Genomic DNA, 16562 nt, shown 5'->3' on the forward strand with positions numbered 1-16562 from the left:
CTGGTGGAAGAACCCAGGCTATTTTGAGCCGAACAGCACTCCTCAAGAGTAGATACAGACATTAAAAATGTTCCAGGTTCTGTTTATTTGCATGAATGCTGAGGGACTAAGATCTGAAAAAAAGAAATGTCTCATCCCTGCAGGACGCACCTAGTAAACCAGCTGCACAGGTAACTACTTACCTTGTCCAAGCCACAATAAAATACCTAGGTAAATGTTTGACTTTTAAAAGCACTAATATTCAGTTATAGATCTGCCCATCTTTAGTCACACTAGGAGAGATGACGGCTAAGGTATGTGCGAGTTTAGTTGAATAATAATTGTCCTCTGTAATGAAAGGGAACAGTAGTATGTGTGACCCACAGCAGAAAGCCACAGAAGGTCATTTCTCATTCATTTTTTGGAATGAATTATACATTTTTAACTTTCCTAATTACATCTTTCAATTTGGCTAGTAATAAATGAATTTGTATTCTTTGAGCTTATGAAAGTGATGCTTGGATGTTGTGCACAGGAGGCAATTTAAATGAGGTGCTTCAGAACTTTCAGAGGACAGCGACAAGTAGCCTGAGACTTCCCTAAAGTTAGGGTGACCCCAAGTCTGTTGATTCTCTGCTATGTGCAAACATAGGCTCATTATGCTGTATCACATCTACTTACAGTCATATCTGTTTCTTTTTAAGGCTAAAAGAACTAGATACTGTGCTATGTGTGGATACACAGTGCAAATTTTTATTGCAGTTAAGATTCAAGAAACCACTTCAGAATTGAGAGGTCGCTAGAAATTGGGGAAGGGACCCTAGAATTTCATCAGAAATGCCACTATCTTGAAAAAGACAGGCAGCACTTGGCTTGGCACATTCATTAAAACAAAAAAAAAGTTCCAACCCTAATAAAATATACTTTTTCAAATTGTTGAGTCATTTCCACTTCAAATAGTTACTATGCATTACATTAGTTCTGCAATAAAAAACAACCAGGAGAAACAGTTAATGCAGAAACTATTTAATTTCCCGAGGTAGGTGTTACCTAGATGTCTGTCATAGCCATAGCTGGAGGCCAGGTGTTGGATGGAGTCCATCCTTCCTGGAGCTCCTGAAGGTGAGCTGACTGAGTGAGGCACATGACTTCACGTCCCCCTCCAGGCCTGGAGCACTGTTGACCAGCCCCACCCTCCAGGCCTGGAGCACGCCGGACCAGCCCCACATGGCTTCCACTGTGGAAGGCGAAAGATAGTCTCCGTCACCCCGGAGAAGGAGAGTTAGAAGGGAGTCGCAGGCACTCAGTGATGTGTAGGGACGGTGGAAACAAGAGGCAAATCCCGGGATGCCTTGGTTTACCTGCTCCAGTGAGAATCTGAAGTTCTGTGTTCCCTCAGAGAATCCAGCTCCACCCTTCCAAGGACACTTAGACAAGGGCTTCTGCTCATCCTGTTTTCAGGCCCATTGAGAACAGGTTCATGAATGTGCAAGAGATGCCAGGATGGAAGGGCCTCCCTGGCTTCCTGTTCACTACTGGGTGATTTTAACGTACACACCAATAACTCCTAGACCACTAAATACAACAGATTCGGTGTCATCTCAGCTTTGAGGAGCAGGCATTCACAGCCTTTCAAGTCTGCAGTGTTAAATGATGTATCTCGTTCCCTCCACCCCTTGAGTCAACTGCTGCCTAGCCGGATTAAGGTGTCAGGTTGATTTGTTTTATACATCTTTTGACCATGCTCATTGAATATTTAGGAAGTTTCTCCAGCCCATATTGAGGCTGAGATGTCCCGTGGGAAGTATTAATCAAAGTCACAGGGACTCGCACACTCTGGAAACACAGCCTCTTTATTGAAGCGATTAGTTTTTGCAGTAACACATTAGCACACTACAGAGCTTGCCTTCATAGAACAATTGATCCTTTGCTCGTAAAGCGCTACGCGGAGCGCGCGGAATTAACTCTTTTAAAGTTGAATACTTCTCCTCCTTCCGCGTGAAGATCTGGAGATCGGGCCGCTTGCATTTTGCTCTTAGCCCGGAACGAAAAACAGAGCACATTTCATTTCCCTTTGGTGGAGGGGAAAGCCTGGCTCTTGGGGCTTTGGGCAACTGCTCATTTTGCCTGTCTCGTGTTTGGAGTCTGTTGTTTCTGCCCATTCTCTCTCTCTGGTATTTCCAGCCTCCAACAATATGCTTTAAATCTCCCTTTCTGTCCCATTCGCACATAATGGCAAGCGCACTTACTTTTTTGTCCACCTCCATTAGGTCATTCATGACCATTCTAGAAAAAAAAAATGCCCCTCTATTTTTCCCCCTGCAGTACTCTTGTCCATATGAGACAATGTCTTGTAACAATGCAGAGGCCTAATCTCCATGTCAAAGCAATTTTCATCCCCACTGCACAGCCTGCTATCATTTTGTAATGTTTTGTTTCTTGTTCTAAAAGAATTAAAAAGGAACAGTTAGCCGTCACGGGGGCCTGTAGGCCTTATCTCAGTGTCTGGAAATTTGGACAGTGTGTTTTACTGCTCAGATAAAAAGGAAAGAAGTCCAAGTTCAGCAAATCGTAATGGGTTTAAGTTCTATTGAAATCGGCCACCAGAAGATCAGATAACGGGGGTCCTTCAGTTGTCTTTCTAATCGGGTTCCCCGCGAGGCTGGATGGAGACAGAGCAGACGCACAGAGTGAAAATATAATTCTTGGACAGGTTAAGTACATGTTTGAACTCTTGCAAGCAGAAGCGGTTTGCTGATGACTTAATCATTTTCTGGTCAATTATCTGTAAGGGCCCTTGCAACTCCACGGCAATTAGGATGCAAGATGGCCTTCTGGGAGGAACACCAGCCCCCCGCTTCTGTTTCCTTGTGACTTCCATTCTCTATCATAAATTTTCATTCACTTATTATCTTTGCTGGTAGAGAAACAACTTTCTGTAGTAACTACAGCCCATACACACTTTAGCTGTCATCCTGTTGCAGCCTGGATATTCTCAGGGCCAGGATTTGATAAGTGTTCCTTGTTGATTTTTGATGGATGCATACCCTTTTCTGGGGGCCCAGGGAAGGGAATGGCCCTGATGACAAAAGGCAGGGGTGTCTGTCAGGCTGCCCGACAGAAAGCGATGGATTTATTGGTTTTGACTTGGCAAGTTAGGACACACCTGTCCTTTTCGTAAGGAAAGCAGTCAATAAGGATGGGACCATTTGCCCATCCAGGAAGACATCTTCATTTCAAAGGTTGTTGGGAAACCTGGGTAAACAGACTTTTAAAGCCCAATCATGCTATAGTAACGTGGCATTAAAAAAAAAAAAGTAATAAAGGTCCTGTCTCTGCCATCTGTGAACTGTATCTTAACCACGCCTCCCAGACAGCATGGCCATCCAGGGAAGAGGCCACTGGCCTTCCAGTGCTGGTTGCAGAGAGCATGGAACAGGTACCGGGGTCTCCCCAGACCACACTGGAAGTAAATACTGTAGGCAAACTCTAAAATGGATGGATTACAGAAAGATGGCTACGGGGTCACATAGCAGCAAAACCTATGCAAAACCCAGTCTTACTGTTTTACAGAAAAGCAGGCTTCCCTCATTGAATAAGATTATCATGTAGTGATAGAAATTCTTATTTAAAATATATACACAGGGATGGGGATTTAGAGCATTTGCCTAGCAATTTCCTACACACAAATACACTCCCACTCTCACACACATACTCACATACATTCACATACACTCATACACACATCCATACTTTCTCTCCCTCCTTCCCTCCCTCTCTCCCTCTCTCCCTCTCTCTCTCTCTGTCTGTCTCTCTCTCTGTGTCTCTCTGTCTCTCTCTCTCTCTCTCTGTCTCTCTCTCTCTGTCTCTCTCTCTCTGTCTCTCTCTCTCTGTCTCTCTCTCTCTCTCTCTCTCTCTCTCTCTCTCTCACACACACACACACACACACAATGTCCTGCCAATGATGAAGGCATGGTCTTGGTGCTGATCACCACTGGAGCTTGGAAGCAACAACTCTGCCTAGGACTCTGGCTCCAGTGTGTTTCCATGCAGTAGACAGACGCATGCGCTCTACTGAAGGTAGAACAGTGGGGTTTTCTTTACATAAAAGACAATCCCTCTCAGGAAAATCTGACTTAGAATATGGGTTCTCCACTTGAAGTGTCGAGGGCAGTGGTGTGGTTTCTGTCATTGGTACGCTTCCTGATACTCTGTGAGAATGTTCATTCCTCTTGCCGCCATTTTGCTGGAACTTAACACCTACCTTTCCAGGTAAATCGGAGAGTGAAACTTTAAAAATGCTTCTGATATTTAAGCAAACTCAACTAACAAAAGAGCAGCAGCATGCTCACCTTTTTCAACATTTGAATTTAACAGTTCAACAGATGCATTACCTCCCAGCTCATCAAGTGGTTCAGCAATTTCCGTGAGTTTTACTATATTCAGATGGAGAAGTATGCGCGTCAAGCCATCAATGATGGGGTCGCCAGCACAGAAGAGCTGTCCATCACCAGAGACTGTGAGCTGTACCGAGCCCTCAACATGCACTACAACAAAGCAAATGATTTTGAGGTAGGAGCCAGTCTTCAGGCTTTGGTCATCTCCTTTTTCATTATTTATTTTCGTGCTCTTTGGGACAGATTCTAAATCTGCTTTTGCGATGGTATCTTACTTAAATGTACACAGTAGCGTGCCAGTCAATCGGGAGGATCACATGGCTCATCCACAGCCATTCTATTCCCATCCCCCATCTCAGCTTACAAGGAAGACCCAGTTGGCCATGGGAAAGGGAACTAAAAAGTCTAAAGTAAAGGGCAAATATAGGATGGTTTCATTTATGTTCTGGGGTACCATTTGAGCTGAAGTGTACATACTGTGTGCAATGGTAACTGCGAAAGTTGCTACTTAAGAAGTCTAGAAATGGTGGGTGAGTGACTCTGATTTCCACCTTACCTATTTCCTTTAGGGGAAGAAGTTGCATGAGAATTTACTAAGTATATTTCAAAAGAGATCCATTCATGTCTTTTTTGCTTAAAAATTTTTAGTTGCATTTTTATGTATTTGTTTAGTATGTGCACACAAATATGCAGCCTTGGATGTGTGTGTATGTGTGTGTGGGGGTGGTGGTGGTGGTATTCTTGAGCTGTAGAGTGGACATCAAGTTCAGAGGACATCTTGCGGGAGTTGGCTTTCTCTCTCTACCATGTGGATCCCAGGAATCGAACTGGAGTCTTCAGGCATTGTAGCAAGAGGACTGACCCAATGAGCTATCTCACCAGCCCTGCTGTGGTGTTTATTTGTGTTTGCTTTTGGAAGGGATGAGTAGCTTGTGTGTTCCTCTTCCATATGAGTGCATTCTAGCCGTGTGCAAAGTGATACAGACAATTCCCAGGAAACTATATCCATGCAACAATGAAAGATGTGTCTCTGTGAGTCAGGTGTTTCTTTATGAGCTGATGTGGAGCCTCGGCAGACAGTTTTCATTGACAGGATGACTGCATGGGTCCACAAGAGCAAGTTCCCAATGCTCACAAAGGCATTTGCTGAGGCCTGCTGGCCTGGGCAACAGTAGCTGGAGGTGGGGGTGTGGTGAGACTTCTCTAGACAACCTTTGGGAAGAGGGTAGACCAGACCAGCTGTGACTTGACAAAGTTGGTCATTCCTTACATCTTCTTGGCTAGATGCTGTGCCTCTGTGAGGGTGGGAATTTAGGGACCTTATGCTAGTATTCTTGTTTTCTTCCTATAGATAAGTACCCAGGGATGCCCAGAAACATCTTTATGTCAAGGGAAAGAGGAACTCCTATGGCCTGGCTTTGTCTGTGAGGAGACCTGAGCCCCTCATAGTATTCTCACTGCTTGTTCATTCCTTCCCAGATGTGCTCCCCGTTGTTTTGGGCAATGCAGATGAGTTATGGGCTTGTAAAGAACAGAGCATGTGAACTTCACAAAGGAGAGGTCCAAGTTTTTCCTTGAAAGTTTGAATGGTTATCTTGCAAGTTGCCAACTGCGTCTCTGTTGTCCCAGACCAGTACGTTGCTTGCCACACATGTTGTAAATGAAGTTTTTCTTCTGCTGAATACATTAAAATAGGGATTCTTGGGATTCAGATTCACTATCTTTTTATTTGCTTATTTATTGTGTGAGAGAGATGTGGAGAATATGGAGAGGTGAGAGAGTAACTCGTGGGAGTCTTGTCTTCTCCTTTCAGCATGTGAATCCCAGAGACAGAACTCAGGTCATCCAGCTGGGCAGCAAGTGACCTTATCCACTGAGTCATCTGACCCCCCCCCTCAATCTTAAAACCTATGTTTTCAAACTCTCAGTTGTCATTGCACTGGTTGATTGTGTGGACAGAATACAAGCAAATGTTGCCTTCCAGGCTGGGCGGTGGTGGCTCATGCCTGAATCCCAGCACTCAGGAGGCAGAGACAGGTGAATCTCTGTGAGTTCGAGGCCTGCCTGGCCTAAAGCAAGTGCCAGGACAGTCAGGGCTGTTACACAGAGAAACCCTGTCTTGAAAAAATAAAAATAAAAAAGTTGTCTTCCAAAGGTGGAGTCATGACAGTGGCTAGATATTTGAAGAAATCTTGTGTAAGAACTTATCTTCTTGTTCCTTCTCTTCCAAGACCGCACCAGGAGCTACTGCTGTGCACTAGTGATTAATCACATTATATTATAACAAATACTCATTGGACAGGTGCCTCAGTCTTCATAAAAAGACTACCCAGTGTTCATGAGACAATTTCTGAACTTGTGCCAGAGGAGACAGGTCCTTCAAATGCACACTGGGATCTTCAGAGCACTTAAACCTACCTGCTGAAATGTAGCCCCCCATTCCCAGCACAAGGAGCAGAGTGACACAAGCCGGGGACACTGACATCAAGAGGTACCCAGCAAGCTGCTCCATTTAGCATCACCCAAAGCCTCCTTCCTATGATTACCATCTGATAGCTCTTTCTCTGTGAATCATATCCACCTCCAGCCAGGCCACCTCGCCGTTATCTGCACAGTCTATTTTAAGAACGCTTCACTGCAAGGAGAGAGGGGCCTAGGCAGGACTCCTGTCACGTCTCATGTGACTTTGGGCAAGTTATTGGACTACTCTGACACTGGTTCCTCCTTCACTTATAAACAAAACCAAAAAACAGGAAACAAAACATGGGTTCTTTCCAGAAATGTGGAGAAGCAAGACTCGGCAACATGGACTCTGCCCTGTCTACTCTATACACAAACTCATGTACACACACACACACACACACACACACACACACACACACACACCCCACTAAATAGTTTTCACACAGCCTCTAAGTCTGGCACACTGACTTACAACGCTTCAGATAAGGGGTCCCTCCTTTTCTGTGCCTTTGAGCATGGAGGTCACTGCTTAAGTGAGATGCTTAAAAAGCCACTGTTCTTATCTCTGTCGCTTTGCCAATGTGGGATATGGCTGCAAGCCAAAAGTAGCCCCGGCACCTCTTGCCGAATGCCTGGGATGATAGTGTGCACAGCTTCACTCTTACATTGAAGCTTCTCTTCTTAACATCAACTAAAATAACCCAGTGGCTTCAGTATAAGCTAGAGGGGAGGATGGAAACATAGACCCTTTGTCTCTTTCCAGAATTTTAAACAGAGATGCAGCATAGTAGAGAGAGGTGTGTTATGACTCTATGATGCTGAGAGATCCAGTCAGTACAAAGGAGTAGGCTACCCCTCTATTAGTTGCTCAAAACAATGTCTTATGGGTTACATTTTGAAATTTCTCCTAAGCATGGGAAGATGGCTCAGTTGTTAAAATGTTTGCCAGACAAGCACAAGGACCTGAGTTCTAATCCCCAGCTCCCATGTCAAAGCTGGGGCAGGGGGAAGGGGGAGTAGGAGACAGACAGCTCTCTGGAGCTTAGTGGCCATGAGCTCCAGGTGCAGTGAGAGACCTTGTCTTAAAAATAAGAGGGAGACTGATAGAACAAGGCATCAAATGCCAACCTCTGACTGCCACATGCACAAATGCACATGTCCCCACACAAGCATGGGCATAAACGTGCACACACACACACACACACACACACACACACACACACACACACACATAACACACCCCTTTCTTACCAGTTGTATATAGCGATAGTAAAATAGCTAGCACCTGTCGGCTGTTTACTGATGTTCCTTTGCGGGGATTCATGGCCTTAACTTCCTACTGGGGGCACCAGCAGTGACAAGTTACACACAGAACAATGAGATCAAGGCTTGAATGGTTTCTAGATTATTCCAAGTGGGTGGAGCCCATACAATGGACAGTGAGCAGGGAGCGGGGATTCTCCCTGACTTTCCCCTCCGGTACTAGAACATTTTCTTCCTTCTTTTCTCTCTCCTGCTGCTGGTTTTTGGGAGGCTCTTAGTGTCCCCCTCCAGCCTGTGTCCTACGGTTATGGTACTCTGTCATTGCTTAGCACCAACCTCCTTCAGGCCCTGACTCTGGCTCTGCAGGTCAGAGAGGTTGCCCATTCCTGGCCCCATGGGAAGTAAGGCAGATGAGGAGGGTCTGTCACGGGGCAGGAGGGAGTGGCGTGCAGGGATCTGCCCTTCCTGGCCTTCAGAATCAGGACCTTCTAAGTGACAGGAGAGCTTACTCTGCCTTTTGTATCAGCTTTCACACTAGCCAGGACTCTTGGCACAGCATCCAAACTCGGGGTGTTGAGAGTTTGAGATGACCCAGGGGAATGTGGAAGAAGACTCGGAAGGGGGAAAGAAACCACGCCACTTTGGGTTTGTACTAACGGGAGGGGAGTCAGCTCCACAGCCCAGCATGTGTCATTTCTAGACGTGAGTTTATAAAGGTGTGTGGAAGAAGGTGTGCAATTTCGGCAGCATCTTTCACTCCCGCGTCTCTCGTTTAATGAGATTGGCAACAAGAAATCCATCTTTCCAGGTGTGATGGTGTATATCTCTACGCTTTGTTCTCCCTTCACTTTGAAGGGCTTCCAAAAGAAATTTTTTTATGGGCAGGGAAAGGAGGTTTGGCATTGCTTTCCAGTTTTTAAATCATACCCATCTTCTGACTTTCGGGACCAATGAAGTCAGATCTTATTGCTTTTCTGTTTCCCCCTCAACTGTGGGGGAAGGAAGGTAATGATCTCTGTCAGTTTCCAAAGCTACTTTACCAGTCTGTGAAGAATTCAAGCTTGGTCCCTAACCCATATAACTCAGAGGTTAATCTCACTATTTCTAGAGCCCAGAGAGTCAAGGTGTGGCTGTGTTGCCTTGGTCAGCCACCTCTTGAGTGTAACTCTGAGGACAGGATGAGGCAGAGGCTGGGGACGTGGGGTGACATGGGTATAAATTGAGAAGAAAATGTGGTAACTGGTACCGGCACATGGGGACCACTGTCTCAGTGGGTACCATGAAGTAATTCCATTGTGGAAAGCTGGGCCCCCTCACAGACCCCTCAGTGGCTAGTCAACCTGCAGGCAGAGTCCAAGTTCCCAATAAGACTGACTAATCTCTCTTTCCCCTTGCTAAGGGCTCAGGTTGGGGGCTGGAAGACTTAGAAATAAATAGGACCAGGAACTTGATTCATTCACTAGTGGGCTGGTAAATGCCACTTCGTACGGTAGGAACAGGCACAGCATGTCACTGGGTGTATCCATCACAGAGCCTGTGGGCTTGACATTTCTCTAACGATACGTGGCAGGCAAGAGGGTACTTCCATGGAATTCTTTATGTAATTTCTCACTTTCTTCTCGGACACTGAGAATGAAAGCGTGCCTTCCCCCAGAGACCCTACGACCACCATACCCTTGGGCACATACTGCAGTTGTCCTTACCCAACTTGTTCCTGCTTCCAGCCAGACCCTGCAGAATGAGTAAGTTTGGAAGCCTTTCTGTAGAGGAGCAGGAAGACAGGTGGAGTTCGGAGGCACTTCCCTCTGCTCCAAATAGACACTTAAAGATGAGCGATGGCTTGGCTAGCTGGCGCATGACTGAAAACCCTTTGCCGCGATTGCTGTCTTTTGGCCTCAAAGCCACCAAGCCATTTAAACAAGCTCCACACAACGCACTCTTAGTGGGTGGCAAGGAGGAGGAGAGACACTTTCCATTCCTTCCTGTGCCAGTCTCACTGGTGACAAGCCAAATGGATCTTTTAAGAGACTGAATAAATGATCCCTAAATACACGTACACACATGGCTGACTGGGAAGGTGGTCCCACGGAATGATCACTTGAAATAGGAGAGGGGAGAGAGGAGGAGAGGAGAGGAGGAGACGGTGGACAGCAGGTTGGAAGTGGGGCTGAAGGGCACACCCTCACCCAGTACAAGGCTCCGTCCCTTTGCTGTTTCTGAGACTCAAAGTGTTCATCAGTATAATGAAGCAAGAGGCCCATTGATTTATGGTCTGTTTGGCAATATTGCATTTTTTAGCTCCCCATGCCTCTCTTTGTCGTTGGGCTACATTCACGCTCAGTGAGAGCGACTTTAAACCCCTTACTCAACAGCTTTATTAGTGACAGCATCCCGTGACCTTTCTCAACATTCTTAAAGAAAAAGATAGCGCGTAATGTCGCTCCACTTTGCTCATTGTCCTTTGTTGGGGTGAACAAAGCATTTTCTACAGTGGCTATAGCACGTAATTATACAGCTCTCAATGGCGGTGTCTTGGCACATATCAAAGTTCAGAGGAGCCTTTGGAAAAAAAAAAGATGTTTTGTGGCGGCCTAGGGAGGGTCTCATCTTTCCTTCAGAAAATAGTTCAAGGCTCTTCTGTCTAGCTTCCCTACTTAGAGCTTTTTCCCCTCCTGCTTCATAAAGTTTAAAGGGGGTTCACTGGAGTTCTGTGATCTGTTTCCTTTGAAAGATTGTGCCTCGGCGCACAGAGGCCCTTTGACTTCAAGAGTTCGTGGATCCGTGTCTTTAGGTATCATGTGTCTGACCTTATCAGTTACTCCATTTAATGTAGGAGAAAAACTCTCAACTCTTTGTGTTTGTCTGTTTTGCCTCTGTGAAATGATTTGGTGAAAAGACCATCCTTTTTAACACACCACCCAGCGCCCATTTCTAACTGTAACCTACCCTGTGGCTCTTTCTCTCTTAAAAAAAAATTGTCCTTGTGTTTTGTGTATGGATGAGTTCACAGTGAGAATAGAATTATACAAGGGCGGACGCACACACAAAAAAATCTTTTGCTTTTCTCCTGCTCACCCCTCCCCATGATCTGTTGGCTCCCTAGAGGCTGTACCCCAACAGGCAAAGCGTTTAGCCAGCACAGAGGTGGTGGCTGGGGTGCCGGGGCGGTGGTGGGCTTTCTCTTGCTCTGGCCTACCCTTAAGGCCTTCCTAATTAATTGTCCTTGGACGATGCGCGGAGTCTGAGGACAGTGTGGAGGGGTGGCTATTGTCTGATGTGCAGTTCTCTTGGCCTCTCTTCTTTCTTCGTCCCACAAAGGGTTATCAATAGGACGGGGAGCGCAAGTTCCCTTCTGAGAGCCGCTGGTGGTAGCTGCAGCTTTTGGTGGGATGGAGCTATTGTGTGCCGTCCATCCTGGATTGAATGTCTGGAGAAGTTCTAACACCACATTGAAAGCCAGCCTGAGTGTGCGGCCTGGAATAAACAGACTCACATAGCAAGCCCAGAGCTCGCTGGACTCGCCCTCCCCTTTCACCTGGATGACAACTTAAAATCCAATTTTCTCACTGTCCCCCACAGTGTAGTATTTAGTTTTAACAACTCGCTTCCTCGTCGGTCTCCGGGCAGAATGTCTAACCGTCATCTGCTGGTGTCTCTTCCATCCACCCATAGGAGTTGGCAACACTCTTTCCCAAACAGCCTTTTTGGGTGAAGCAGCGGAGTTTAACTCTTGAAAGTAGATTATTCTAGTTTTAAAATACGGTTTCACCCTCCAAGATTGCCTTAAGCCAATCTCCAGGGCTGTTTGGTAACATGACATAAAACAAATACAATCTGTTCCCCAGCCCCCTCCCACTTTTGGCTGAAACACAAAGTAAAGATGGAAGGTGGAAGCGCTGTTGGAAGACAGGAGAACTGACTCCACGCTGATCATTAGGCTGGTGGTTTGTTCTTTCCTATTAACTAGGGGGAAGCCAAGAAAAACAAATATAACCGTTCTTCCGAAGAGTTGAACTAGCAAATTAGTAAGGTTTAAAATAACGGACACTGCAGAGCGCGGGGCAGCTTCAGGGCTGATGGGAGCCATATTGAAAAGAAATCTGTGTCCCCGAGAGTGATTCTGTTTGGATGGACAGGCCTGCAGGATGGCCACCGTCGGCTCTGTCTCTGTGGCTCTTTGGGAACACTTTCGCAGCAGACTTTTTGGTATTTAAGGAGAACCTGAATGTGGGCGTTGACACAAGTAATATAGTCAAACCAAAAAGGGGTCATAAAAAATTAAAGTTCCTCTTATGAATATTTCATGAGAAGCTATGAAAAGGGACACTGGTGTAGGAGTCCTTTGTGCTCGGAGTTCTTCTTCCGGGCTCCGAGCTATTGTTCTTTCAACCTCTCAAACAGACTTTCACTTTCAAACTGACAAAAGTCACTTAAAAGCCAGACAGCTGTACTAACACACCCACCTTACTGAGAGCAAGAGCGGCCGGGGCAGGTGACAGGGCCTGCTGGGAGATCTTGTTTAAAACATGAACGGGCCGGCCCGCCTGCCATCCCGCGCTTGCCCATTGCTTTTACCCTCAGTTTCAGGGTATCTCTTTTTTGTTGTGGTGGTCAATTTGTGTTCTGCCCCCCTCAGGTTCCCCCCCCCAAATATTTCTTGCATGTTTTTCTTCCCTCGTGCCTTACGTTGTGACCAGAGCGACACACAACACAAGTTGCAGATATTAGGGGTTCACCCCCTCACCTCTCTGGTGTTCCGTCTCCCTCTGCCTGTCTATATTCAGCCTCTGCCGTTTACTCCGAGTCTCCCTGAAGCCATTCAGATTTCCCTTGCCTCATTAGTGGGAGCTGGAATTGGGTGAGAACCCAGGCAAAGATGGACACCCACCCCACCTGGGAACTCGAGACAGGGACATGAAGCCCTGTGTCCCAGCCCTCAGGGCCACAGTCATTGCAGCCATGGAAAGTCCTCTGTGTGTGTGTGTGTGTGTGTGTGTGTATTCCAGGCCTCCCTCCCCTGTCACCTTGTGTACAGTCTGGTCTGTGACACTGATGGTGATTATGTCATTATTTTGCTCTGGGGGCCCTGGCACATCTGCAGAGCCCCAGCACATCTTTGTTGCTCTGGCACACGTCCCACACCGCAAACGCTTCATTAGCCCTGCTGCCGGCCTCCTTGCCAGACGCGAGTGCCCAAATCCAGGCTTCTTTCTGCTCCGTTCTTTTGTGTGGCTGATGAACGTGTGTTCATCTTCCTGCTTCTTCCCCATTTTCCTCGACTTCTGAACTCCAGATGGCCCAGTTTTCTTGCCCAGATCACTCCAAAGTCCACAAGGAGAAGCGAGGTGACACTTTACCCCTGAACCCACCCCAGCCCTCCCCCTCTGCTGCATCCCTGCTCCCCCCATGAAGAGTGACTTTGAATGACTCCCCCCCACCAGGACTAACATTTTCTGTTTGTTTATTTTTTGTTTTTTCCAAAACTTGCAATTTGAAAAGAAATGAAGGGATCCCTTCCAGTTTGCGATGGCAGGCAAGGTTCGCATGAGTTGTTAGATATCTCTTGTTACGGGAAGGCTTTCTCTTCTCAGCCTCCACACATCCCCTTTCCATGTCTCCTGCTCTCCATCCTGCTTATTGCCACATTAACCAATTATCTGAAAGCTGGCTATATTGTTAAAGGTTCCCTTTCTATAAATGGACTCAGACTCTTTGCATGCCCCCCCCCCAGAATCCATTGCCCCTCCTTCTGCAACCAGCTCCCCAGCCCCCAAACAAGCACCTATTATTAGATGCTTGGAGTGATTAACCCTTGGCTGTTTGGGGAAGGAGCTGACTCTCTTCCCTCTAGAAAGTTAGACCCTGTGTGCTTAGTGGAGCTGAGTCTGCGAAGGTGTGTTGGCTCCTCCTCCAGGAACCACAGTCCATTTCAGAGCTTAATATCTTGGGCTGTGATGACGACTGTATAATTGGTGTGTTTAATTTTCCCTTAAATTTGAATGAATTGATCTGTGTTCTGGTGTGACAAGCGGCTTTTCCATTGAGAGCTAACCATTTTTTAGCCCCTAAACAGAGCAGCATGTTATAAATGTCTCTATGTGAACCACAGCATCATACAGTTTTAGTTTAAGGTATAGTTAAAGGAATCAGATTTTTACAGTGTTCACAGTCAAACTATTACCCTTAGGACAAAGACTTTGGTAAGGATTAAGGAGAACTCCCTCCAAAGAATGAACTGGTTTCCTGAGACATCCCAATACATTCCAAAATTGGGCACAAGAATATGCATGAGCCCTGTTCCGAATATTCATGAACAATCCGGCTGACAAGGTGAAGAGAGAGGAGGTTGGAGGGATCCCTGGACCACCCAGCTCCATGTCAGCCTTAGGCAGAAGCACGTCAGGAGGGGCTGGTACCCATCATTGATTGACTTTTCAAATGTACCTTCCAGGATTGGATCGTTTTGGTTTTATCACTCGAGGGCTTGTTAAAACCTTTTAAAAACTTAACCTTGTTCTCAGGCTATACCACTTCTCAGAATAATTTTCTAAATTTATTACCTGCTGTGAACATAGTCTACTGTTTTGATGGCTCTGGAAGGGACTCCCTTGAAGCTGTAGAGGGATAGATCTTGGGGACCTGTGGACAGGGTAATAGCCATTTTCTCTATTTCCTTCCTGATTCCATAGACTGTGAGCATTGTTCCCTTGTAGTCTTTACCTCCACAGATTAAGGAGTGATAATCCTTTTTAAAAGCCTAATCACATACAGTCAGTGGGCTGCCCCGATCATTTCAGCTGCCCTGCACAATGTGTTTCTGCCTGGTAGTGTTATTCCCAGGGGTGGCTTTGTGGACTAAGGCACAAGGCAGAATTCCAGGTGTGGGTGGCCATGCTGCGGTTCAAACTGTCCCTTGTACACACCCAACGGTACTCTGTTGAAAGCTTCGCCAGCTTATCCTCAGAAGGTGGATTTCTTAAGCGATGTATCTCGGTATCTCTTTTTATTTATTTTCTCATGTTTGGTAGCAAACCCAGGGCCTCGCACTTGATAGGCATGCACTCCACATTCCTAACCCCTCAGTAGTGTATTGGTTAAAACGATCCCACTGACGGTATGATTAGGCTTTAGAAACGGATTATCAGATTCTTGGCACGTTCTGGTAGATGGAGTTGTGTGCACAGGACATATCCAATAGTAGAAAGAGTGGCCAGGTCCACCCGGCTGCCACGTGTCCTCCGAGTGCCTGTGAATGAAAACTGTGGTATTTGACTCTGTGGGAAATAGTCTGTAACCCTGACAGAGGTGGTGAGAAGGTGCCGGCTTTTCTGTATTTGGTAATCTGTACCAAGTTTATTCATAAGCAGTCATTATCTTATATGCAGGTATCACCTTGAAATCTTAGGAAAACTCTCAGGAGGAAGTCCTCCATAGTGGTGCTGGATCAGTGTTAGAGAAGAAGTTCAAGACATACACTCTGGGACCAGTCCAGGCAGGGCTCCCTCCCAGCTCTGCAAGGGTCTTGTCCTCTCTGTGCCCACGTTTCTCATCTCGGCGCTGTGAGAATTCAGTGCACCCGTGTGGGATTATTAGCACAAAGAGAACCCTGCGGAAGCCCTGTCATTTCCTGGTTTGTGAAGCCAAGGGCCCTAGGGAGAAGCAAAAGTGGAGACAGTGAACAGTTGGGGAGGCAGATAAGACTGAAGGGTAGTGATGTAGTCTAGAACTGGGGAGGTAGAGCAGGCAGAGGCTCTTCCAGTCCAGCTGAACTGAGCTCCAGGTTCAGCTAAAGATCCTGTCTTGTGGGAGGTGCAGTGGGAGAAGGAGGGGATGAGAAGGAATAAAATTCATTATGTAAGTGAAAGAAGCTGCCAGACCTATCTAAGACATGGTAGAGAACAATTAAAGAAGATACCCAACATTGACCTCTGGCCTCTACACACACTTGCACACAGATACACATAGACACATATGGAACCTCATCATTCCTACATCATCAGTAGCCCAATTATTGCATCACTTTCTTCTGTCCCTTAACAGCCAACAAACAGCTCTCATCAGAATTGAGTCAACTAATCAATGCAAAACTAGTTTTCAAAAGACACAGTGGTTCTTCCTGTCTTGCCCCAGTCATGACTGTGAAGGTTCTGCCTGCCACCCTGGGACTGCCTGAGAACTCTGAGAGCTTCTGCTCCAGGAGAAGGGCAGAAAAGCGATGCAGGGGGGCTGCAGGAAGGAGCGATCAGGCGCTGGCCATGCTCGCCCACCCTGGGCTCTGCTAGGCTCACCTGGAAAGGGACGTGAATAGACATAGCTTTGTTCTGACAAGCATCGCCGTGACTCCGGAGTAGAGGACATCCTGCATTCTCTCACAGAAGCCCCTGGAGCCCTCCTTGTCATGCTTCAGAGCCATGAGCTATGCGTGCCGAGGCCCTGGGAATCCAGATGGCATCCGCGTGG

General features: G+C 46.6%; 1 protein-coding gene across 5 annotated transcripts in view; it reads left to right on the top strand.

Moving 5' to 3' along the window:
• Window positions 1-16562, top strand: part of Prox1 (prospero homeobox 1) — a 52459-nt gene that overhangs the window by 18636 nt on the left and 17261 nt on the right. For all 5 annotated transcript variants that reach the window (XM_028876769.2, XM_028876768.2, XM_028876774.2 and 2 more), the window contains exon 4: window positions 4357-4551. In XM_028876769.2, coding sequence (XP_028732602.1) covers window positions 4357-4551 — 195 coding nt within the window. The remainder of the gene's footprint in view (window positions 1-4356; window positions 4552-16562) is intronic.

This window comes from Peromyscus leucopus, chromosome 15 (assembly GCF_004664715.2).
Source record: "Peromyscus leucopus breed LL Stock chromosome 15, UCI_PerLeu_2.1, whole genome shotgun sequence".
NCBI classification, from domain to species: domain Eukaryota; kingdom Metazoa; phylum Chordata; class Mammalia; order Rodentia; family Cricetidae; genus Peromyscus; species Peromyscus leucopus.